At 46.1% G+C, this 27,000-nt stretch overlaps 1 protein-coding gene across 1 annotated transcript in view; it reads right to left on the bottom strand.

The window, feature by feature from the left end:
- The window catches only part of SH3YL1 (SH3 and SYLF domain containing 1), a 483,838-nt gene that overhangs the window by 107,871 nt on the left and 348,967 nt on the right, over positions 1 to 27,000 (bottom strand). Inside the window, exon 9 of the mRNA XM_085610793.1 lies at positions 10,405 to 10,461. Coding sequence (XP_085466919.1) covers positions 10,405 to 10,461 — 57 coding nt within the window. The remainder of the gene's footprint in view (positions 1 to 10,404; positions 10,462 to 27,000) is intronic.

The raw sequence follows: 27,000 nt of genomic DNA, 5'->3' as shown, positions 1-27,000 counted from the left end.
CTTGACCTTGTGGGTAAGTCAATCACATTTATTATGTATTCTTATCTTTCCAGATTGTTTTTGTGTGGCATCATACCAAAACGGTATCATTGAAGCAACATACCAATTGGGTATATTATAACATTTACATATCACACTGTGACTAGGCACTGAAGATTACATCAGGCACTACTCAGGAGTGGTATTAGTGATCAACTCATCTGGTCCAGACGAAAAGGCGTAGGGGCAGGCTTGAAAAATGTAGACCAAGAGTAACCCACATATTACATTGTGTAACTCACCAACCCCCTTTTTACTAATACCAGCCACAGGTTTCATTAAAGTTTAAGTACCTAGCGGCCAGGTATTTTTTAAAATATTTTTGCACTTTCACTTTGACCCTTCCACTCCTACACCAACAATATAGCCCATACCTCCTAAAAAGGTACTCCCACATCTCCGTCGGTCATAACACGCCCTGTCCCGCAGCGGGGCGGGAAGAACCAGATAATGAAGCATGACACCATGGGGCCTTTTGGTGGGTGAGGGTTATTTTAAGAAAAATAAATTCTTTCCCATATGGATCACGTACTGTTGGAAAGATACCATATTAAACAAACCCTACCGAGTTGACTTCTTTTGATTAACTATATGCTACAGGAGGCAAGGTCCACTTTGTACCTCTCTCTCCCCTTTTTTGATTAACTTGACTAAACTTTATAGACCTCAATCTACTCATCTTGTTATATGCTGACGATGTAACTCTATACAAATGCAACCCAGCTCACAACCTCAGCCTAGTCAGAGAATTCTCACTGTTTAAAATATTATTGACAATCATCATAAACTGGAATAAATCAACTCTTTCACCCCCCTATCCCCCCCCCACCCAACGCCCAGCACTTGTGTATCATGACTGAGTATCTTATTCCCTGGTGTACCTCCTCAGTGAAATACATGAGCAAACTGAGATAAAAATGTTTCACTGAACGAAAACTATGGAGCGCCCATGGTGAAAATAGAAGGCCAGGTTGAACAGTGGCGTCACGTCATGGGGTGTCTAGCTCTGGGGAAAATAAGTCATCCTACCCCAGCTGCTGTATTAGCTCTATAATGTCCCTGTACTACACAAAAGATTCTTTCTTACCTATGCTCACATATGATTGCTTTGGCATGGGCGGACAAACAACCGCGGATCTGCTGGGAAGCTCTCATATTGTCCTTCGAGCAGGGTGGCCTCGCAGCACCAGATTTTTTTAACTCTAGTATATATGCACTCAAGCACATTTTGACCACTACTGGATGCACACATGCCCCACATCCTGCACATAGCAACTGAGCAAGACACAGTACTACCTCACTCATTAATGGCATTGGAGTCAAGCTAGCGTGGCTGATGAGGGGTGACACCGGTCCTAGGATGCTTGTTTCCAGTCCAGGGTTAGCAGTTTGGGCTGGACTGTTACCATGGGGAACAGGGTCAAGACGGATTTGCATATGGCTGGGTCCAAACTGGAATGGCACGGGGAGCAACAAAACTAGGGATTTAGGCCCAGATCTCTGTACTGGGGTGAATGTATGACATTGTTCAGCATTCTGTCCATTGGTTGTTCTATTTGCAGAACAGGCATACAGGGTGATCATTAGACCGAGAGAACAGCTTGGCCCTGCCTGCATAGCAAATGTGCAATGTCGGATTGCTCTAGTGCTTCTATGATTTATAAATGTTGTGGTAACTTAGATCTACCTGCAAGTGCCCTATCAATGCTAACCCTGTATTGTAGCGTTTGTTTTTTCTAACTTAATAAAACTGATATACATTTTCAAAAACATTTTTAGGCAGGGTTAATAATTGACATTGTGTGTTTTTTGCTTTGTTTGCACCCTCTTCTGCAGGGACAAAGCTTGAGTGTTCTTCCCATCAGACCTTGAGTCCTCTAATGTTAAGAAGGCCATTTAATTTCTCATGGTTTGGTTCACTTCAACACATGTCAATACCTTGCCCCTTGTAAGGGTGGGATGTGCTTCCCAACCTATAAGAACATCGCCTCTTTGCTGATTTGCTAGTTGCACTGTGATCGGTTGGAATACCTCTGAAGTGGACCATTTATTCACTTTAAGAAAAATTTGATCACTTGCATTTTCTTCATTTGACATATGGGAAGCAATTGCTCATTCTTTTCTTTTCTTTTTTTTAAATTCTTTTTATTAAACATACTCGACATAGAGGTACAGTTACATTCAGATCATTTACAGGGAACACAGCAGAACCAAGGTATACATACATAGTAGGATGATAATTGGAGGTTACGGTGAGGGGGAACTATCACTTTCGGGGTCGCCTGGGGGGTGCAAATGTTGCCACGGTATGCGTTCCAGGGAGCCCACATCCTCGACCACTTTCGGGGACAACCCCTAGCCGTATATACTGTCTTTTGCCGCAGCATACACCAGTCAAGGTCTTTTTCCCAATCAGCGACCCTTGGAGCTTGCGTAGCCCCCCATAGTTGAGCAATGTTTCTCTTAGCTATCATGCAGCCCAGTGTGACCGATTGTACAGCGTGTGAGTTAAGGTCAGTGGGTTCCCAGATATTAAGGAGGCATCTGGGGGCCTCAGGCCTCACAGTGAGTTCTAGGGTTTGGCTCATAATGTTGTGGATATCGCACCAGTAAGTCTGTATTGGGTCGCAGTGCCATATTATGTGCATAAACGTGCCTAGATGAGTGCATCCCCGTCTGCAGAACCCGTTCGTTGGACCACCCATGTGTATCAGTTGGGGGCCCGTGATGTAGACTGTGTAATATTTTTAGCTGCACAAGACGGAGGCGCGCTGGGATGGCAACAGTTTTGGGGAGGAGACAGCAGTCTGCCAATTTTTGTCGTCCAGTTCGATACAGTCTTCAACCCATTTCTCCCGTAGGGCCAACAATGGGTCATCCATATTGTTGATGAGTTTCCTATAGGTTAGGAACATGGCCTTCTCGGGTAGATGACCATCTAGTAGCCTGTCCTCTAATGGTGAATAGTCAGGTGGGGAAGTGTCACGGGGCAGAGCTATTTGCAAGGCGTGGCGTACTTGGAGGTAGCGAAAGCGCTCTGTCTCCGCCATTTCATGTTGTCGTTGAAGGGAGTCAAAGGACTTGATGACATTTTTATCCCAAAGGTCTCTGATGTGGGAGATGCCAATTAGGTCCCATTTATCAAAGCCCTGTGAGGTGCTCAAGTCCCCGAGTTTCTGGGAGTCCCATAGGGGTGTGGATAGGGTCAGTCTATTTGTCCAACCCAGCGACGCCGTCGCCGCATGCCAGATATGGACAGTATGTTTGGTGGGGCCAGTGAGGCGGTATCTGTTAGGCTTGGAGTAGAGGGCCCGAGTAAAGGAGCCGTTTGGGAGGAGCAGTCTGTCCATGCTAAACCCCGGGTTATCGGGCCGGCCATAGTTGCTGTGATTTATTGCCGTTATGTGTGAGGCCCAATAGTATTTCTTGATATCCAATTCCTCCATCAAACCAGTTGAGGGTGAGTTTTTGTAACGCAATACGGGGCCTTCCATCCCAGAGAAGGTCTCGTTGGAGCCCCTCTATCTGTTTGAAGTACGAGCTTGGTACTGGGTCTGCCGAATTTTGAAGAACATAGAGGAAGCGGGGTAGGGACATCATTTTGAAAAGGGCCGCTTTGCCCAGCAAGGAAAGAGGGAGTGACTTCCAATGTACGATATCTTGTTTTAGTCGTTGTATTGGGGGGGGGGGGGGGGTGAGGTTTCGGGTAAAACGAAGACTCTTGTCCAGCGAGATGAACTGAGGCTATTGGTATGGGGCAGCCTCGGGGTATCGGAGGGGACCTCCCACACAGGACGTACAGGAGAGATTTCTGCCAGTTAATGCCGAACCCGGAGTATCTACCGAAGACGGCCAAGATGTCAAATACAGCGATAAGGGACCTTTTGGGGGATGCAAGGTATAGTAATATATCGTCCGCGTATAGGGATATACGGTCCTCCAAGTCAGCCGACCATCTCAGCCCATGGAAGCAATTGCTCTTTCAATCATGTTCCAAATAACGGAGGGTGAAAATTTAAGAAACATTGCTATTGCCTTTCTGAGTTCCTGCTTAAAGTAACACAGGTTCCAGTGAGTGTGTGGATGGGCCTAAACACGTCTCGCACAGCTCACATGGCCAAGTGTCCCTCCACCTGCCCTTGCTACATCCACCTTTGGGTGGGGTAAAATATTGCACCACCCACACTACAGCACAGTTCTCAAGTTTTCCGGGACTGGAGATTATGGCATCATTATCTGTGGCATTTGTTGCTCTCTCTGAGACCGGTCAGTGCATAATCTGTGGTAAGCAGAGGATGCAGTTTCTTCTGTCAAAACACAGAGCTACAAAGAGGAACACACTTCATGGGTATCAGTCATAGACAGGTCTGCTGAAATTAGAGGTTATTCCTGCTTCCAAAACCTGAAAACATTCCGATGACTCCACGACCTAGAACTTCAACCTAGGACAATATACGACGTTTGCAGGTGACATAAAAACACATGCTGCATGAATTAATATGCAGAAATACACAAGGACAGGCTCAGTGGGGCTCATTTATAGGTTTCGCCAGCACATCGCTTGTGCTGTTCTTGTACAATCTCTTGTATTTAATACATCTTAAAAGGGGTCTCTTATCAGTTCCCATAGCCAAATTACTGTGTTCATTCGCTTGTGTGGAACTTTTTTTTGTTGACTTCCCCTGGCTGCACACATTTATGGTCCTTCTACTAAAGTTTTTCACACTGTTTAAGCCCCATTCATTGTCAAGATAAGATCTCTTCTCACATAAAAGGCAGACAACTTCTAACCGTCTGCTGGAATGCTTGCTTTTTAATACTTAGTTGTGTAAACATAAGCTTTAGCCTTAGAACGTTTGTGGCATTTCCTATTCATGCCTCAGTACCTTTCTTTGCACTTTGCAAGCATTATTAGATTTAATTTTTCAACCTAATCTATTTAGTCATTCTGATCAAATTCTAAATGTTGTACTAAACATTGCATGTTAAAAATAAAGTTAATATACAAGAGCTATGCTATGCTCCTCTAAGCAGACAATATTGCTATACTTGACTACTAAACAGCCAGTCATTATTGCAGTTAAAAGGGACATTTGAATAGTGCAGTAGGTGTAGTGGCACTGGTGCCAAAAGCTCTATGGACCCCTCTAAACCCTGATTATTGCTAACATTTAAACTAAACAGACAGTCACAAGTGCAGTTACCTTGCAGTTAAAAGGTATTTCAATGGCAAGCAGCAGGTGCAGTACACCGGGGTCAAATGTTGTCATCACTCCACTAAACACCAAATATTGCTATATTTTACTACTGAACAGGCAGTCACAATTGAATTTACCTTGCAATTGAAAGGGGTTTGATTTAAAAGGTGCAGCAGGGGCAGTGGTACCGGGCCCATAATTTGACAGGTCTGCTCTAAACATCTGAAATTGCCATATTTTACAACTAAGCAGGCAGTCATAAGGGCAGTTATCTAGCAAGCCCTATGGTCATGATTTTAATAGTGCAGCAGCACCAGGACCAAAAGCTCCTGGCACCCCACTAAACACTCAATATTGCTATATTTTATGCCTATATCCTGGGATATTTTGGAAAACGTTTATCACACAGGCAAAAAATTTACATAATTTAATGGAAGCTGTAAGGAGACTTCAATACTCCTAGTTACTCTATGCTGTTAAGCATTAAAAAAATCCAGTCATGTGTCGGCTGCGGTGTTTTGGATCTCTCAGTCTGTAATTCTGACTTTGAAGTAAAGGAAGAGTTAAACTTCAGTGGACTGGATTTATTCTTTATCAACAGGCTATCACTTGAAACACGATGGAATGCCAATGATTGATCTTTTGTGTGCTTGAGTGTGTGATTTTGCTTTGGACAGTGCAAATACAATGTGTGGTTAAGTTAACCAGTACCTAAGGTGACTAGGTGCTTATCAATCAATCAATCAATCAATCATCGCATTTATATAGCGTGCTACTCACCCAGAGGGTCTCAAGGCGCTGGGGGAGGGGGGTCCGCTACTGCTCGAACAGCCAGGTCTTGAGTTGCTTCCTGAAGGCGAGGTGGTCCTGGGTCAGGCGGAGGTGGTGGGGAGGGAGTTCCATGTCTTGGCGGTGAGGTAGGAGAAGGACCGTCCCCCTGTGGTGGCTCTTCGGATGCGGGGGACGGCGGCGAGGGCGTGGCTGGTCGATCGAAGCTGGCGTTTGGGAGCGTAGAAGTTGAGGCGGCTGTTGAGGTATCCTGGGCCTTGGTTGTGTAGGGCTTTGTGTGCGTGGGTGAGGAGACGGAAGGTGATTCTCTTGTTGACCGGGAGCCAGTTTAGGTCGCTCAGGTGTCCAGAGATGTGGCTGCGACGGGGGATGTCCAGGATGAGTCGTGCTGAGGCGTTCTGTATCCGCTGGAGTCTCTTCTGGAGTTTGGCGGTGGTTCCGGCGTAGAGGGAGTTGCCGTAGTCCAGACGGCTGGTGACGAGGGCCTGGGTGACCGTCTTCCTGGTCTCGGTGGGGATCCACCGGAAGATCTTACGTAGCATGCGCAGGATGTTGAAGCACGACGAGGAGACGGCGTTGACTTGTCTGGTCATGGAGAGGGAGGAGTCCAGGATGAAGCCCAGGTTGCGTGCGTGGTCTGTTGGTTTGGGTGCGCTGCCTAGGGCGGGGGGCCACCAGGAGTCGTCCCAAGCGGCGGGTGAGGATCCCAGGATGAGGGCTTCCGTTTTGTCCGAGTTCAGTTTCAGGCGGCTGTTCTTCATCCATTCGGCTACCTCTTTCATCCCTTCGTGAAGGTTGGCTCTGGCGGTGGCGGGGTCGTTGGTGAGGGAGAGGATCAGCTGGGTGTCGTCGGCATATGAGATGATGTTGAGGTTGTGCTGGCGTGCGATGTCTGCGAGGGGGCTCATGTAGACGTTGAAGAGGGTTGGACTGAGCGAGGAGCCTTGAGGGACGCCGCAGATGACTTCAGTGGCTTCAGATCTGAACGGAGGGAGACGGACTCTCTGTGTCCTTCCGGCGAGGAAGGAGATGATCCACTCCAGTGCCTTCTCCTGGACTCCGACGTTGCTGAGGCGTTGTACTAGGGTGTGGTGGCAGACAGTGTCGAAGGCCGCGGAGAGGTCTAGGAGGATGAGGGCCGCTGTTTCTCCGTTGTCGAGCAGCGCACGGATGTCATCGGTGGCTGCGATCAGGGCGGTCTCGGTGCTGTGGCTGGCCCGGAAGCCAGACTGCGAGGGGGTCGAGGGATCCGTTCGTCTCGAGGAAGGCGGCCAGCTGCTTGTTGACGTTCTTCTCGATGACTTTTGCAGGAAACTGGAGCAGCGAGATGGGGCGGTAGTTCTTGAGGTCGGTCGGGTCGGCCGATGGCTTCTTGAGTAGGGCGCTGAGTTCGGCGTGTTTCCAGCTCTCCGGGAAGGTGGCGGTGTCGAAGGAGGTGTTGATGATGTCCCGCAGGTGGGGTGCGATGACAGCGTCGGCTTTGTTGAAGATGTGGTGAGGGCAGGGGTCGGTCGGAGATCCGGAGTGGATGGAGTTCATCGTGCGGACGGGGTCTTCGGTGCTGATCGGAGTCCAGGCGCGGAGGGTGGTGGTGGTTCGGTCGTGGCGTTCGTCGGTTGAGTGCTGAAGCTGTTGTGCATGTCCGCGATCTTGTTGTGGAAGTAGGAGGCGAGGGAGTTGCAGAGGTCTTGCGAAGGGGTGATGTCGTTGTTTCCGGCGTTGGGGTTGGAGAGCTCTTTAACGATGTTGAAGAGTTCCTTGCTGTTGTGTGCGTTGTTGTCCAGTCGTTCCTTGAATGCAGTTTTCTTGGTGGCGTGGATCAGTTGGTGGTGTTTTCGGGTGGCGAGCTTGAGGGCAGTCATGTTGTCCGGTGTTGGGTCTCTGCGCCAGGTTCTCTCGAGGGCTCGGCAGTTCTTCTTGGAGCTCTTGAGTTCGTCGGTGAACCATGGGGCTTTCTTGCTGCCGGGTCTGCTAGGCGGGGTCCTCAGGGGGGCGAGCTAGTCTGCGCAGTCGCTGATCCACTTCGTGAGGTTGGTGGCCGCCTGGCTAGGGTTCGTTGTGCTGGTGGGAGGGTTCATGTTCAGGGAGGTCGTGAGCTGGTCAGCTGTGATCTTGTTCCAGCTCCTGCGTGCAACCTGTTGCTGGTGGTGGTGGGTCGTGGTCCTTCCGAAGCTGAAGTGGACGCAGCTGTGGTCCGTCCAGTGGAGTCCGGTGGCGTGGCTGAAGACGATGTCCTTGCTGGATGAGAAGACGGGGTCGAGTGTGTGTCCGGCGTAGTGGGTGGGGGTGGTCACCAGCTGCTTGAGTCCCAGGTTGGCGAGGTTGTCCAGCAGGGTGGTGGTGTTGCGGTCGTTGTTGTTCTCCAGGTGGAAGTTGAGGTCCCCTAGGAGGATGTAGTCAGCGGAGCAGAGGGCGTGCGGGCTGATTAAGTCGGCGATGTCTTCGCTGAATTGTGTGCGTTGTCACGACAGCACCATGTGAATACTGTTTACATATTGACACAGTGCTTTTTACTACAGCCCATGACTTCTAATAGCTGTGCAGTCACTCAGGCCAAGTCACCAATATTTGTTGTATGACTTTATCGTGGTACACGCTGTCCCTGTTCAACTACTGTATTTTACAATGCAAAGTAAGGATTTTCCATACACCTCTTCCCTCTTCGCTATATAATAACACACCTTTTAACTGTTCCCTCTAATAATGCAGGCGCGCCTCAGAAATCCGTGGTCACAAAAAATGAAATGCACCAAAATATAACATTGCTAGGGACACATGCAAAGGGACAGGTGCACACACACACACACACATACGTCTTCTCTGCAGTGATAGTAAAGAACGTTCCCTATTGATCTATTTTTGAAGAAATCTGTATGGAACCCATGAAAGTACAACATGAAATTAATCAGTGATAAGTAGCCAATAAAAATTAGCATAAACAAGTACTGCGTACTTACATGTTGTCAGCAAGTAAGTAGTCAGGTAGATCAAAATACAGGGATAGACTGGTGGATCATAGGGGTGGTGACCTTGAACATTTACTACAACGTTGACCTCAACTAGATCTGCAAGTGAATCTTCCCTTCTCCCAATAAAGGGCTAGCGAGTACAATAATTATGGTATGCTACATAGTGAACAGTGAATGGCTTCTAGGTGCTGTGCATCTCATAACAGCATGGCTCATCTGCTATATATTGCCCGACAACTAATTACTTAGTGGATGAACCAACAGCTTCTCCAAACACTGGTAACACTTCTTACCCCTCTGCACTGGTTCACTCAAACCAGCGTCAGGGATGCCAATCCCACTGGGATCGGTTGAGGCCTCGCATCACTCAGCCCACTGTACCCTGGTCTCAAGGAGGTGCATTAGAGGTAAGGACTCCTACCCTGGCTTGACTTCAGGTCTTTTATGGATCAAGAAGGCAGCAGCATGGGCAGAAAATAAATATGGCTCTTGGAACCCGTTTTTTAGGTCGAGCCTAGAGTCAGCGCACATGCACTGCTCTGCAAGACTGCTGTATCTACTGTATGGGTAAGAGCACACCCATCGTTTTTGATTTGTTCCTTTGTGCGCCCTTCAAAAAGCCCTGTTTTTCGGTGGTGCATCACTTGCATGTGTACCGCCTCTTGGTGTATTTTTACCTCTCAGGGCTACTGGCCCTGTTACTTGTAGCCTCTCACGTCTGCCCATTTATATGTTTCAGCGCACTATTTGGTTCAGCTCATGTTATAGTACTGTCACAAAACGTGCTCAACCTACCCTGTAAGCCACCTCCTTATCTATTTCTAGTTTTTTTTTCCCCCGTCGTCTGGGTCCTTGATATTTCCTGTCATCCGCATGGTCCTTCCCCCTCCTTGTGTTTTTTTTTTGTTGCAGTTTGTATATAGCGCAAACTCAACCCGAATGTATTGGAGCACTTTATATGAGCACTAGTTACATTACTCAAGGCAATCCTTCCTCTTTGTCCCTCCATTTTTTTTGCTTCCTCTCAATACAAACCAAAACACATGGGTAAAAGATTGTCATTTACAACGCCTGTAGCTCTAACTCTCACAAATGCAAAACCAATTTGCATTGCAAATGCTTGTTTAGTTATCATAGAAAATTAATTAGCCACTACTATTGTCAGTTTTCAATATTTGCGGGATGCCTTGAAAGATTTGTATATTTTAAAAATAAGAAATGACTTTGCAGATAAAATAAAGACCTCTAACTGTTGTGCTGGAAAGATTAGGAAACATAGGACATGTGCAGCCATTAACATTGGTGAGTTTTAGTCAAGGCGACCCTAATTGGATGAGCATTCAAATGAGTGCGTGCACACATAAGCGTTAACGGATTTCTTTTGCTTAATACTTCTGGTTTTACGATACCTGCATCTGCCCAATAATTGGGGAGCTCGGGATACAATTTGTTTCCATTCCTATTTCCTGTAAATAAATAAAAGAGTTATTAATATGCAACACACTTATCAATTGCAATGTCATTTATGAGCATTATGATACCCATTCGAAAAGCTCAGTTTGATTTTATGAAGATTTCGTGTTTTGATGGGATGGCAAAACAACTGAAGGAAGAGCAGTGTAGTTGTCGTCACTCTTCTCAACAGAGTGTTCCCCACTTCCCCCTCCCTCCAAACACCCCCAACCATTGCTCTTCCTAGAGCTATCCCATCCCCATTTGAGCATGTAGTTTCGAAACTATGACAAAGTGGGAACAAATGATTGATTCCACTGAGGTCCAATGAAAGATCCTAGCACCTTTACGTCCCAATACAGTTATGTGATTCCTTTATCCACATTCATGGTAAGCAGACAGTGTACTCACCTGCCCCATCATATGGCAGTTAATCTGGTGTATATTCAGAACTCATATGGTCAATCCTTACGCCTATGTTTACCCTAACCCCCTAGTGCCCTTTTCGGACAGAGAAACCGGTCCAAGTGGCCAAGGAATATTTTATGTCTTAGTACATTGTGAATCTGCAGATTACTGTGTGTTCGATTGAGGTAGTGGTTCATGCAGAAAGGCAGTGTCCTGACTTGCAGTGTCTCTGCAGTAGCATGTTTTTATTTGTTGATGGGGAAACATGTTACATTTGCCTAAGAGAATCGGAAAGGTGACCATGTGAAATTGGAGTGAACGTGAATATGGGGCAATGGAAAGACAAAAGTGGAGAGTGATGGTAGGAAGACAAGGAGATGGTGAGAGGAGGAGACAAAAGAAGCTAGAGAAGGTGGATGGTGTTTTGAGGCCTCGCCTCAAGCTCCTTCACCTTGCCCAAGGACTTCAATGTCAACTTTCATGACAGTTTCTTGCATACCATTAAATCTAAAACGTAGACTTTGAACAAGCTACTATGAGAATTAATATGCATGAATTACAATAAACCTATCAAGTGCAAACTATGAGAAAACCATCCTTTTGGTCCTATCACCCACATTTTATAATTGGTAGTGGTAGTAACTGACTGTGGCTAGCGCTCTGCTTTCCAGGCCCAGGGCCGGTGCTCTGCTTTAAAGGTATATATGGTGTTTAGGAATAATTACAATTGGCAATGACAGACCCCTATAAGTCCCTGGTATATAATACGGCAAGGGGGATTCAAACTACCCATAAGTTCCTAGTATATAATAGAACAGGGAGGTTTAGAGGCCCAGTAGATTTCCAGCACTGTTGTGCTGCCTGCTGTCATTTTAAAAGCAGCCCTGCTTTGCAGACTGTCTTTAAAATTAAAATACATACAAATTCGACTTTAGAATTAAAGGTATTTCCAAAGTAGTAGTCTACCTTATTTTTACATAGGTCACCTCTAAGGCCTCCCCTAAGGTGCCATGCGCTATAAGCAGGGACATTATAAAAGATGTTTTATAAGCCCTGGTGACGGAAAAACTGCCAATTTTGTTTTCCCCATTGTAGATAATGAGCTCCATAGGCTAACATTGGAATATTTTATTTAAGTATAAATATTGACAGGAGCGAGATAAAAAGGACATTCAATGACTTAAAATGACAGTTCTGATAAATTTAACAACTTGCCACTGTTAGATTTATGATAACCATCACAGGAAATACGTCATTAAACTGTCTTTCCTTTAAGTCAAACTCCAGCCTTCAAGCTGCTCTCTCCTGGTTGGCTAGCCTCTGCCAGGTTGATCCAAGCTGTCCTGTGGGAGGATAACAAACTGCAGAAGGCATGATGGGGGGGGGGTGCAGTGAACAAAGTGGTCTTCAACGGGAGAATTACACTTTGGGAAAGCACAGGCTCACCCTCACATCTTGCACCCCGAGCCACACAGGATCCCCTGTAAATAGATTAGGGAGAGGGCTGAAAGGGGAGTTATAGGGAATCTTAGCCATGCAAGTGGGTTGGTTTAGCCGGATCTTACCTTCCTTTTGTCAGGTAAGTAATTATTCCGCCATTTACGTTCAGTGCAATAGAGTTTGAGTTTGGCAGATTTTAGGACTCCTGAGAACCATTTTGACGCATCATTTGGCTTTGTTAGGGGGAGCATACGTTTTGCTGGCTGCTGTTAACCAGTTAGCGATTTAGGTTAGTATTGGGTGGAGTGATTGGCAATATATCACAAAAGGAGTGGATTTCTACTCTGGTCCAGTTTCTGGAAAGGATTCCCGTATGTAGGAAGGTGGATATCTGACTATGGTTACCCCCAAATTTTTGCCTAGTGTCTAGCTGGTTTTTCGACTTAGTTGGCCTGAGATCCTGCTATTCAGGATCTCAGCCTGGCTGTTCTCTCTTTAAAATGGACTCCATGTACCCTAGGTACATACCCAATTGGTTGGATCACCCTGTCAGCCCCTGTACCAGTGTACACTAGGTACCCAGGGCATTGGTGTACCCAAGGCCTGCCAAGGGCTGCAGCATGTATTATGCCACCCCAGGCTTGGCCTAACAATCTGACACAACTGGCTGATCACTCAGCTGGGGTAAGTTGGTGTAATCACCTCTTACTTAGGTGTAGTATACCTATACCTAACCTTAAATGGGACACCTGGTAACCTATAAGTCACTCCTATGGCAGGCCTTAACAATCCTGAAGGCAGAGTGCTTGGTTCCATGTGAGATGGTGCTCTGGCATGAGCTGAGCCTGTCTGCAGTGGTCGGAACAACTTCCTTCTACTGTTTCCAGATATCGTCATACCATATACTCTTAAGTGCATTATGAACCTCGCGGTTAAATGCTATCTTTGGTTTGGCTTTATCAAAACATGTCGAGTAAGGTGTCATACGAATTGGAATACTAACCCCTCGCCAATTCTGGCGACGGGGTTAGCATTCCACCCTTCTAGAGGGACACGACATGTACAGTGCCTGAAACCCGGGTAAAATCAGACATAGCCTCAGCTCCACAAAATGGATGCTGCCACCACAGACACAAGTCTGCCCTCCTGCTGCTGGGAGTCCTTCCAGCTTGGGAGGTGTGGACAAAGGGTTTCCTGCCAGGGGAGGTGCATGCACCACCCCAGACAGGATTTTGTGTATTGGTCAGGTAGGGCTTGAAAGAAACCAGACATGCCTGTGGCTCACAAGGAGCCTCGGTGCATATGCCAGTTCAAACCGGTCCTGGGGCACACCAGTCCCGGGCCTGGGGCGAGCTGGACAAAGGATTGGGGGTGTAACCACCCCCCTTCCTGGTCCCACCCATAGGGAGGGACCTAGCAGGTAGTCCGGCCCCTAGAATCCGCTTAAAGGTAGGAGCTGTGTCCTAAGACTTCAGACATCCTGGAATCAACTTGAAACTAAGAAGAAGACGGGAACTTCGACATTCTGCTGCACAGAAGACTGAAGAAAATCTCCCCTGTGGTCAGGGAGTGACCACCTTGCTAACGCAAGCACCATCCAGCGAATCAACGTCTGCTTTGCCGCCGCCTCCCGCCGGAGCCCGAGCCCAGAGACTGACAAGACCTGGACCTCCAGACCTCTCACCGCCCGATCCACAGTCCCTGCAAAGAGGAGACCCGTGGAGGCACCGAGACACGTGGAGCCAGCCATCTTGGAACGACTACGACAAGCTGACAAGTGCAACAACCGAGGCTCCCTCCAAGTTGTGCTTTGGGTCCTGAGAAGCCCAACCCTCGAGCAGCATCTGCACCAAAGGTGAGCCCTCCAGCATCTCCACGATCTGCGTGGGGCCCTTCTGCATTTTGCCACTCGACGCGCCTAACCGGTTGCTGGCCCGCTGGCTAGTGGCCATCTTGGCGACGAAATCTACGACAAACACCGCTGGTCTGGTTGCTCCAGACTGGCCCTTGCTCCCCTCCAAAGGAGCAATCCATCTGACCTTGCTGGTCAGAACCAACAGCTGATTTCCGAATCCTCCTGCAATTGCTTTTGCCAAGGCTTGTTTGCTTCGATCAAGTCGCCGACACCGCCGACAGCGAGAGCCTGCGTGGGACAGCTCGTGAGCCGACTCCTGGACGTCGTCGACCTTCAGGGACCACGTGGCTGCGGAGACAAGCTACCCCTCATCACCTGTTTGCACCCGACATCGCCTGGTACCCACCTGGTGCCACGCTGGTCACTGGCTAGTGACTGTGAACACTGTCCCCTCTGCTTACAGGTCTTCAACATCTCCGATCCACTCTTGGATCCACTGCATCCCTTCCCGACCGACCGCCTGCAGCATCTTTGTCCCAGGCTCAACGGAACAGATAGAAGAAACCCGACGCACTTTGAGGCCTATGCACCCGCTTCCTGTGGGTGAGGTAAAGCTGGTACTCCGGTGCCCATGTGTAGTAATACATCTCTAGTGCCTGTGTTCCAAATCTTAAGTTCCTAGGTCATCCGGAAGATTCCTTTTGCAGTAACTTTGTACTTTTTACGCACCCATTGAAACCTATGGGAGCACGCGTGTGACTATTTGCTCTGCACACGCCACCCGTGGACCTCCTGGTCACTAACTGACGTTAGCTCCTTGTAGGCCCAGCGATTCTAGAGGCCCTAGGCCTTTTCCCTTTTCTGTTCGTGGTACTTATACCACTATTTTAGTATATGGTTTGAGTGGCCACCAGGGCCTATCCATATAACGTGCAACTTCTGTGTATTCTGTGATAATCTTGTTTGACGATTTGTGCTCCTGTGCTCATAAAGAGACTAGGGGTTACTTTGAGAAATAAATACATATATATTTTGAATATATATCTGTGTGGTGTCCTTTCATTGGTATAAAAGGGGGTTACTATTGGTAAAACAGCTTGCTTAACACGCATCACGAGTTTAGCCTCAAAGACTGCTTAGCCTACGCTACCACTAGGGCAGCTAGTCCAAAAAGGTTGACTTACAACCACACCATAAGGGTTGCTTGGCATGGTACAAGGTGGTCACTAGAACTAGTGAACAGCATATACCAGGCCAACTTCTCACACCGTACATGGAGAGGATCTTGAAGGGGCCTGGCAGATGAGTGACAATTTAGTTAGGATATGGTCAGATTATACACTGATAATCCAAAAGGGGGAACAGGGGGCTTTATTTAAGGAGGTCCAATGTACATGCCCCAAAAGTCTATTTCCAAAACGGGGTACAGAGTTCCTCAAGTACAGGAAGGAAGAGATGAGGAAGGTGGAGACAAGATTCAGCCACCAATTGATTATCAGAAAGTAATCAGTGGAAGGCCAGGGAATTTCCCTTGGTGGAACTAGAGCTCTCACACACCCAGCAAGCTAGGTGTCATGCTTCATCATATGAGCACTGCCCCTCGTCAAGTCGGCGCTGCAATCCTTGACGGGCTCCCGAAACCGGGGCTCTTTATCGGGGATCTTTTGTTCCTGCCGATATATGCTTGGGTGTGAGGGACCTAGTGGAATGAATGTAGCAGAAAATGGAAGTTAAAAAGGGTTGGTCAGTCCTAACAGTGCTTTATTCAGAAGGTAGACTACCCTGTTAAAAATGGTGTAGAGTGGCTAAGTCCTAGAAATAAGGTGTCTAGATGTAAAGCTCTACTCTAAATGATCGACATGTTTCTTGCCATATGTGTCAGGAGGATCAGGGCAATTCATCAGGATCAAAGGCTGTCTACATAAAAGTGGTAATGTGTACTCTACATACCACGTCCTAGGCTGCTGGCCTGCAAAGATAAAATATCAACGTGAAGAATAAAACCAATTACATCTCTTCAGTAAGTACATAATATGTCAAGAATGGTGTTGCAAGAATCACCGTGCACAACGTGAGTACAACAGACTAGTTCATAGTGCACTATTTCAAAGGATCAGTGAACGTGAAAGGGGGGGGGGTGGTATTCGGTCTATAGCTACTAATACGCTAATGATGCTCTCAAGGACAGAAGGGAATCACTCACCTAATACGTTGACTAGACAAGCTAGCAACGGAGCTGGCGGCTATAAAGGACACCGATTGGGTCCTGGAATAAAAGGGTACAGAAAGAAATAAAACAATGAAAATTAAACCAAAGTAATCCAAATGAAAACGAAAATGAACCACAGTGATGCAGACAGAACTTAGTACCGAAGTCGGTGTCTCACGTAACAATTACACAATGGTTCCATTAGACCTATGAAGTGTACTGACTAAATTCAGAACGCATCCGACCGGAGCCCAGGACCAAAGGTCTGCCGTTGCTCGCGGTAACCGGCATGGTCAATTACGGGGGAGAAGTGTTATCAGGTCAAAGTAGCCTTCCAGACAAAAATTAACAGGATAACAGGGGTATGGGCACTGGACGTACTCACCAGCGTCAACGAACGCTTATCCTGAAGACCTACCCAAACCTCCAGAGTCCGAGGTGGTAAAGAACGTCTGCCGCCATGGCTAGATATACCCAAAATGAAAGTAAGCGTGACGTACTAACCACGTGCCGTCACGTAGCGTGGTGACGTGCCGGGTTGCTAAGAGATGAATAAAGACGCCGGGGCATGAAAGAGTATGCGTCTCCACGGAGTCTTGGTTACCATCAAATCAGACGTCACTGGTTGCTAAGTAACGTGAACGAATGCGTCACGATACAGCATTATGGTGAGAGGGAGGGAGAGGAGAGTCTCACAGGGTACGCTGACCCATTCACAAATGGTGGAGCGCGATGTACGGCATCAAATGTAATGTGAACTATAGATGCCACAATCTACTAGGTATGCCAAAGAGACATATGTATGCAAAAAATTATATGCAAAAAAGGGGCCTAGTTGTGTGTAAATGGATTATCTACAGTCAATCCATGGTGGTGTTAAAAACTGTCGTGGTATAGGCAATAATTTTGTGATAACCATTAAACAACAAGGTACTGTCTTCATGACTGATGTCTGGTCGCGTAGTGGATCACAATTGCCGCAATCGCTTGTTAGGGATGCGCAAAAAGTAGTGCAAAACTGTGTATTGGATTCAGTTTCAATCAGGAACTAAGAGTATAAAACAAGATATCGTGTGGACTGATCGCTCAGTAGAAGGTACACCTGGGCAGAGGATAGTGATATCATAATGGGGGGACAATGTGATGAGGGCTAATGATACACTGTCGATGATACTTGGAATAACTGGCCATGGTTCAGTATTGATATATGTTGAGGTGTCTCAGACCCCGGGAGGAAGCATCCAATTTATGGAAGGGTACTCCAAGGGATGTCATCATTAAGTCCAACCGTGTCGCATGAGAGTCTATGTACCCATCTTTGTTCTATTCTAAACAGAGAAGTTTTGGAAATCTGAGTGTGGGATTCTAGTATAACCCAATGTAATGAATCAGGGGAATGATGTGCCTCCAAAAAGTGCCTATAGAGTTTGGTTGTGGTGCGTTGGCAACGTATGTTGCTCCTGTGCTCTATTATGCAGGTTTTGACTGGCCGCATAGTCATACCTATGTATTGTAACTCACAAGGGCACGTGATCAAATAGATACATTGTTTAGTGTTACAATTGGTATGTTTCTTAATACTCCATTTGAAATTGGCAAGTAACGTGACTTCCTTGGTAGTTGTGGTAAATTCACAGACAGTACACGTACCGCAGTGAAAATGACCTTGAAAAAAAAGCTCTGAATGCGGCTGGTGCAGCTTCTATTACTGGCAGGTTCACACGGCTGCCACTATTAAATGGGTTGGAACTTACTCTCTCGAGTTGCTCAAATCCTTCCGGTTGATGCAGCAAACTAGTGCAAAACAGTGAATTGCCCTTACAGTGTAACATTTTGACATGTGAAGTCCTACCATCGGTCCAGTTGTGCACTTTGTGTCAACTTTCATGTAAAACCGCCATGAACCTCCTACTGCAACCATTTTCACACACACTTTCATATCACCGGTCACAAGGACCTATTCTCATACACATAAAGAGGCGTTGAGACAATAGTCTGAGATGGGACAGAAGAGCCTAATAAAATCAAAATAATATTAGTCGCACACAAGTGCCTCATAATAAATTTAGTTTTACCCCCTTCTCCACTGATCCAGCCATCATAATGGACGCTGGTTTAATTTCAATGACCAAATAAGAATAGTAGCTAAATCGGCCTTGTAGGCAAAAGCTCTATGAAGACAACTGCAATGACATCCACCGAAAACCTTATCATGCATTGGGAAAGTAGTAATCTTGTGCTTGTGCTATGACTCCCTCAAGGCTGGAATGTTGCACATCTAATAAAAAAGTCTCCATAATTACATTAAAGATGTCCAGCTGGGTGACTTTGCAACTGTGAAATGTCTACTGGCTTCTTGTGCAGGACAAATGAAGTTTGCTGGCTGGTGGGCATGTAAATCTGCACTTACTGAAGCTTCCAGGCCTGGAGGTGTAGACAGGCCACGTGTTGTTCTTTCGGGACACAGTAATGGATGTGGCTGTCTCAGACGGTGCCTCCACCTACCCATACTGCTCCAGTATGTTGTGGTCTCGGTGACTGTAGCTGAAGCTGGGGGAACGCACAGTCATGCGATGCAGAGGCTGAGGCCTGGGTGTCAGCATCCCATGGCCCTGCATGCCTAATGAACAATCCATCCTGGGATACCTGCCACATGGATCCAAGCGCAAATATGGAGGGGGAGCATCTCTCTTTTCACCATATGGCATTGATGCTATAAACACTTCCACTGCATGAATAACTTATGGTACTGAACTTGATCATTCCTGGAACATGTGAAGAACTTAGTCCACCTATCGTAATTGACTTCAGATATGAATGGCCCCATATGCCAGATGGGATGACATGGCCTGCTGCCTATTGCAAGTGCGGGTGGTTCTGGAGCAGTAGTGTCCGGAGCCGAAACATAACAATTTGTGATCAGGTGCCCCAGTAGTTGTGTACTTATCCTCTGACCCTTGCTACATGGTATGCACATGGAATACTGAGTAGCCTTTAGAAGTTGAAGCTTCTAAGTACTCACCCAAGAGTACCTTGGACTTCAGAGGGCAGCACATGGCTTGTTACTCTCCTAGACATATGTTGTGGCCAGACCAACTGAACGGGGGAACCAATGTGGTGGCACAAAGAGAGAGAGCATCAGTTGTCCACTGCAAACTCCAGTCGGTTACTCACTCCCTTTCTGGTCCAGGGGGCCCTCCTGGGTCACAGCATGCAACGGAACATGTGTGAAAAGAACTTTGAAAGACGTCAAACTGGCCTCTGTACACTGCTCACCTGCACACAGCTACCAGGCATAAGTGTTATTGAATGTTTTTTACTTGCTACATGGCTCCTTGCTCTTCCCTAAACTGTTCAGTTATAATTCTGCTCAATATATGTCCACTCAATTTGTCTGCTTAGTTAGTTCATCTTTGCCCTTCTCCAAGCCTAACAGGTAGTTGCTATTCTCAGAGGGCATTCCTGGAGCCCAAATCCCTATCCAGAGGTCCACTTTGACACCAACCATGACAGACGTCACTATGAACACCCTGATGCAGGAGCGGACTTTAACTGAAAGCGCTATTGGCATGGAACATGACAGCCTAAGAGATTGGCCTTAGCTACATTGTAGAGGAAGCCTTGAAGAAAGGCACAGATGGTAGCAAAAACCCGATATAACTCCTGAAAAGGGGCTTGACCGGGAGAACTGGAACATGTAGACAAAGCTGGTAGGACCTTGGAGGACCTATATAGGAGAGACAAAATTTACTTCATGGCATATCAAAGTCTTGAGCAGACAGGCATGATGAAGCTCTTGTCAAAACTCCTGCTGGAGGCATTGCAATTCTCACTCTTATCCCTCTAACTGATACATGCTGTGCTGGGTTATCAAGGGGTGATCTTGATCTATCTGTTTACCCTATCTTGTGAGTCTTGATGTTGTGTTTGAATGATGCGGCGTTGATGGTTGTATCGGGGCTGGGCTTTTCCCTGGTCTGCATAATGGGATATCCCCAGACGTCAGACTGTATCAAATGAATTTTACAGCATGTGCTACTGCACACTGATAGGTGGTCCCATGTGACTACATAATGTCTCCGTACGGCCCCAGATGTGCTGGAGCTGAGATGCATATAAGCACCAGCCCTGCAAGCTGATGTCAGTTTCTTAATATTTCTCTGACTGTCAAGGAAGCAGTGTCACACCTGGCGGATATCTAAAACAAGCACCCCTTGCACAAGTGCTGTTTTGATGGCCTTTGGCCTAGTGGAGTGGGTTTGTAGGTCAACCAAGGATTGTTTCTTGGCCAGTGCACAGCAGAACCTGATAAAAAGCACTATCGATATACCTAGATATAGTCCTCTTTTGCACACCATTCTCCTCCTGTGACCAAGAGAAACCCACAAAGAGTGCAATGGTCTTTTATTTGCTTGATGTAAAGCTCAGAGCCGTCTTAGGTTCAAGACTATGGAGCTTTGCCTCCTCGTTCTAGAAGCGAGGCAGAGCCAAAAATCACTGGCAGAGTAACTGATTGGCCAGCGTGGAAGGGAGCCACAACCTTGGGTAGAAAAGATAGCTTGGTCCTCAGTACTAATTTGTGTGGAAAGAAGGTGGTTTGGAGGATTGCATAAAAAGTGCCTGTAGTTCTCTTTTGGAAAGGTGATCCAATAATGAATCTGAGGTGCAAGATTCTTTGACAGAAAGGCATTTATTCCATCTGAAAAGACATCATAACTAAGCCTTGGCTACAGCATGTGTAACAAGTCAACACTATACAGATATACCCTCGGCAGGCAATGGAAATTTCTAGGCCATGCATATAGAGTAACAATACAGCATCATAGCTCATCCTGGCACAACTCATGAGACTAACTCGAGGAAAATTCTTTCCAACATGGATTTAACCTTAAAATGCAGTTAGAAGTCTGAGAACAGAATACCATGGATTTCCTCTAATTCTCATTGAACCAGAAAATCGAGCTCTGCAAAATACCATTCTGCAATTTAAATTAGTAACTTGGTTGGGTGCTTGTATACTGGTGCGGGCACATGATATAGACAAGACAGTGAGGTTTCTTAAATGCAGCCTAGACATTCATTTTCCCTCCACTTGGCAGTAGGTGCCCACCATTCAATGTCATTAACTGTTGGACCTTTCTTTGATATTCACTCTCTCTCCCTCTAGTTTTCTTCTCCTCCTCGGTTTTTCCAACCTCTCCTCATACCCCCTTGGAGTGCTTGAAGAGTTAAGATCTAATATTAATTCCCCCAGTTTCCCTGCTACCCCCTATTACCTCTTTCTTTCCCCCACAAATCTGGACTACCCACTGATGTGCTTCTCACAAGACCTTTAAAATACCAAATATAAGGTCCTGCACATTCTTTATATTATCTGGAAAACAGGCATAGAATTGGGTGTTTATTATGCTACATACCCCTGCTTCCTTTGCTAAGATAAGATTTTAAACCATTCTATTTTGTATGATCATACCAGCCATTTCAATCGTTTCATCTATAATACTGGAAAGAGCAGCAGCTGTGTCACTTGCCAGCCTCTCAAACAACCAGGTCTTCTTTCGTATTCTTACCATGTTCAAGGCAACCCCTACAGGATGAACCATTGCTGAAAATATATCAATGTTGTCCTCCCTCATGCCCTTACTCTGGTGATAAAAATGGGTACTCAATTGTTTAGTGTGATATATGGTGGTGACACCAAAGGCAAATAAGTCCCTCCACACAGATGGCAACGAAAAGTAAGCCTTCTTTCCACAAAATGTCTCTATGAAGCCCTATTTAACTATAATGCATAACATCTGCAAGCATATGAGAGCAATTACTTTCACCTATGCTACCCAATTCTTCATGTGCTATGCAAAGTGTTCCTACTCTCTCACTCCAAAGATTAAGTTCTGGCTGTGTTAGTAGAATTGCATTCTCTCTGGAACTCCATATTTCTGTACGGTCTAGTATCTTATTTGCACTCTGCCAAATGTTGTTCTCCTCTCGAGAGAACATGCACTGTGTGCCTTAGGCATCGTAAACTAATATTTACTACTTTTCCTAAATTTCTAAACTCTCCATCTCTTGAAGTGAACACTGGTTACCTGTGGAAAAATAAAAGGTGAGGTGCTAGACAAAGAAAATGGTCACTGAGTAAGTGACCACTTCTGCCAATGAGGCACACCGAACAATTCTAAATGTTCATAATTAAATACAAAGTCTGAACCACAGCAGCATCAGAATTTTCTCGACATTAGTTTGGGTGGTGCATGCACATCTAGTTTCTCAGTCTGCTGATGATCAATCAGGTGGAAAACCCAACAAATCCTATCAGAAAAAGCGCCAACAGCTCTATAATGCAGATAGCAAATGACTAGAGCTATTTGCCATTCTTTGCCTTTCATCTTCCCTCGTTTAGACAGGCTACAATGTTAACCTCTGTTGACTCCAGATGACTCAGTTGACCTCCTTTGCTTCCCTTATTTGTGACTTATTTTCACCCAGACCGAGGTAGTCCCTGTCAGTGGGCAATGTCGCTCTGCTGTTTTACTCTGATGCTTGTACTTTCTATGTGTGCGAGACATGCATGCAACCAGGCAAGCTACCCTTTATATTTTACGAGAGTGTTTGTGACTAGAGTGACATAATATGACCTTTCCACCTAGGATGCAGACATTTTTCGTAAGTGGTTCTTTCGGAAGACCTAATCCCCCGGCTCTTTACTTTAGCTAACGGCTTTTGAAGGGGCGAGGTAGCTTCCCGGACCTGGTTAAACAGGGAGAGCAACACGTCAGATAGTTGTTTACAGTAGTCCAAGACCATGCCATCAGTTATCGAAATCGATGCAGCAGCAGGAATACCAGACACTCACTGTCCTGTCCATGAGAATCTCACAGGGGTTCGGTCCAATCTTTGTTTGTAGGACAATGCATGGTCAAGAGCGCCAGAGGCAGAGCATCAGTATATGTCAGAGTAGTGGATGCACATGCTTTAGCCAGTTTGTTCTTAATCACTGTGTTCCGTCTCCCCACCACACCTGAGAATTAAGGGTAATAGACAGTGTAGTCTCTGGGTAGTATTCGTGGCCTCAAAAATCACGAAAAGATTTTTAATTTTACATATTTTCTGTGAGCTTTCTGTTATCACATACATACTAAGTGGGTGGGCCCATGAAACAACTTAGTCATCTGTGTCAATAAGGCATTTGGTAACACCACCATTCATCTTGTTTCCACCAATTTTTCTTCCTCTTTTTTACAACAACATTCCCACTTAATTGCATCTGCAACCCTTCTTCACCCATTAGCTTTTCATTTTCTGCTCTACATTCTCCTGTATGTTCCTAATCTCCTCAAAATGTTGTGCAGACACGTCCGCTATTGCTACTGCCACAAATAAAGCAACTTGCTCCACAGGAGGGTTCATTGCATGATAGCGAGCCATGGCACTTGCAAAACTATTTCCTCTTGAAAATTCATCTGACCCTTCCCGATGTGGTGCACACTTCACAATGTCTATTTGGACCAGAATTTGCAAAGATCTCAACAAATCAAACACTCTGGGGCCATTGCATATTGGGGTGCCAGAAGAAGTCATGAACCCTTTTTGCAAGCATAACTGGCAACATCATGGACCGCTCCAAAAACATAGCATGAATCAGTAAAAATATTTACATAAAGATGTTTGGCCCTATAGCTAACCCTGGGCGTAGTTTGCGTAGTAGCGCTATGTGTAGCTACGCAAAGTGCACTTCGCACTACGCAAGATACGCGTAGCACTACGCGAAATGCATAGTACGCTGTTCGCGATGATTGCACAGTGCCAGATGCTTGTCCGCACTGTGCAATCATTGCAAACGGCATCTTGCACAGTGCAAGTGGTCGTTTTCTGCCACTTGAGTAGATTTTTACTCGAGCGGCAGCTTTCTCAACACGGACTGGTAGTTTCTCATCGCGAGCGGTCGCGAGCATGCGCGACCACTCACAATGAGAAACCTGACCTCCCCGCGTTGAGAATCTCGCCGGGAGGTTTATTTTCCACGCTTGCGATCGGCAACTTGATGTTGCTGATAGCGAACGAGGAAAAAGTCTCGCCAGGATGTCATTTTGCTCGCTCCCGGTCGCCAACTTGACGTTGAGGACCGCGAAAGAGCAAAAATTGCCAACTACGCTACGCGATTTTGCACTGTGCTACGTGCAATTCACGTAGCGCGAAGTAGCACAAACTACGCAAACTTCGCGAGCGTAGCGTAGTTGTCCGCCCAGGGTTACCTATAGCAAGTCTTTGTGAGAGCTATCTGCTCAGCTGTCTATGCAGATCGTACATATGCTAAAGAAGAAGCTTAAATATTCTTTGCATTGGCACTAAACAGCACATGCACCCCTAAAAATTCCAGCATTTTCCCTTAAACAAGAGTCATATAAGAATAACACATAACAATTTATAAAGGGATCGTCCTTAATAGCTGATCAAGGTTGGTACACAGCTGTTACTTAAATACAATTGTGGTCGTCTTCCCCACCTGCTAATGGAGAAAAGGCAATAACGTGCTAATGTTCAAAACAGCACAGCGTTTGATAGATGTAATGGGGGTGGGCAACAATAGTTCTTCATAGTCAGTATGCCAGGCATCAGTCAAATGTTGAGTTTCACATCTGTTGAGCAAACTTTCAACTGAATGACGCGCATACATATTCAGGGGTTGTCCTAATACAATATTATCAGACTGTTCAAACACCATGGCTCTTAAACACCCCAGAATACCTGCTGCAACTGGATCTAGCGCAACAGAAAAATACATACCTGGGCATTGTTGATCAACATTATGCTGTGTCAGTACAGACAATGAGCGCCCTTACTGCTCTATGCAATAAAGAAAACATATTTATCATAACCAGGCATCCCAGAGTATGGGAAAGAGCACAGGACATATTTAAATTCCAAGAAGGCTCTACGGCATTTGCCTGACTAGGGCAGAGGGTTGGGTACATATTTGCAGGTCAATCACTGTAAAAGCTGGGCCATCAGAGAAACCGAAGAAACCCCCTTACGTTTCTTTGGGTATGAGGTGGTACTGTTTCCAAAACAGCTGATATCCTCTTCTGGGATACCTTCCACACTCCTTTCTCCGACTAGTGCCTCAAATAGATCACTTTCTCATGACAATTACATAAATTTGAGAGGGAGACCTTTGCGCCATCAATGCAATAGTGTCCCATTTACATGCTTCCATGCTAGGGGAGGCAACCAACAAAACGTCAATGTATTGGACACATACAAACCCATGTGCAAGCTGAAGAGAATTCAAATCCTTATGTACAGCTTGGGAGAAGATGGAGAGGGAATAGCTTTAGCCTTGAGGGTAGATCGAGCATCTCAAGTATCAATTATAACATTTATAAGGTGTCCATTCACATCACCCTGTACTTAAGAACCTTCGTGATCACTGTTCACACACTCACTCAACATCCTGACAATCTCAGTAAGGAAGATGGTCTTTAGGGTCAGTAGTCTTCAGGGTCAGCTGTGAATTGCCTTGAAGGGCATGCACATGAAGATTGTTAATATCAAGTTCCGGTCCCATGTTCTTAAGAATTTACTTGGGTGAAAAATGTGTCCAAGTCTTTAGAAAAGGCAGGACAACCAGGCAAACAAAGAAAAGCCCTAAAAGCCCACAAATAACACTGCTGGGCTAATGAAAGACAAATCAAAAGAATATCTGAGGATCTGACTTGTAATGGGTTCAATATTTCAGGCCCTGCACCAGGAAACAAATTTCTTACAGTGCTCAATGTAGACACACTTTGTGGAAGGGCTTTTGGGTGCAAGGATGACATCAACCACTTCGGTCGGCAAGTCAGAAGCATTCAATTGCAGCTGCTCAATCTCCACGCATGGAGGTGTATGTTGCGGAGACTCGGATGTAGATCCGCGTCCCTGAGAAAGGAGGTCCTCTTAAAGTGGAAGCATGACTGGAGGGCAAATTGCTCAGGCTCTCTTGGTACCACAACCTTGTGGTCCAGTATGGGGTTATCAAGAAGACTTCTATGGGTCTGACCTGATCTTCCTCAGAATTCGAGGAATGCGTGCAATTGACTTTCATTCAAATTCACCTGGACCTGTTCTCCGAGAGAACGTTTAGTAGGAAACTCTGGTATACAAAATTGTTTCCACTGCAGGTTGTCAATGGTGGTGAATAGATCTAGCTATTGCAAAACCCACTGGTTGAAGATACCCTGTGCCACCTCTGGATGGAGACACCATTCATGGTATGGCAGGCTGTATCTGTTCAGTTTGTCCACACTAGCATTGCAGAACCTCATTAAGTGACTGGCTACCATGAAAATGTCCTCCCACCTCCAGGGGGGTAGAACCTCGTAACAAAGGACTCAGGCCTACTTTCTCCCCTGATTGTTGCTATATCACATGGTGGCTGTCTTGTCTGTGAAAACATGCACCAGTCTCCCTTTGAAGGACGGCAGCAAGGTTTTCAGGCCAGTCGGATCACCCAAAGCTCCAGAAGATAAATTAAGATCTTCCTCTCTGCTGAACAGAGGTAACTAATTTCCACCTCCTCCTGGTGACATACCCACCCCAGCAATGGCGTGTTTGTCACTACAGTGAAATTTAAATGGGCAAGTAGAGAACTCTGCTGCA

Source organism: Triturus cristatus, chromosome 6 (assembly GCF_964204655.1).
Source record: "Triturus cristatus chromosome 6, aTriCri1.1, whole genome shotgun sequence".
Taxonomy (NCBI): Eukaryota; Metazoa; Chordata; class Amphibia; order Caudata; family Salamandridae; genus Triturus; species Triturus cristatus.
Note: the sequence above shows the minus strand (reverse complement) of the source record. Positions and strands in the feature narration are given on the sequence as shown.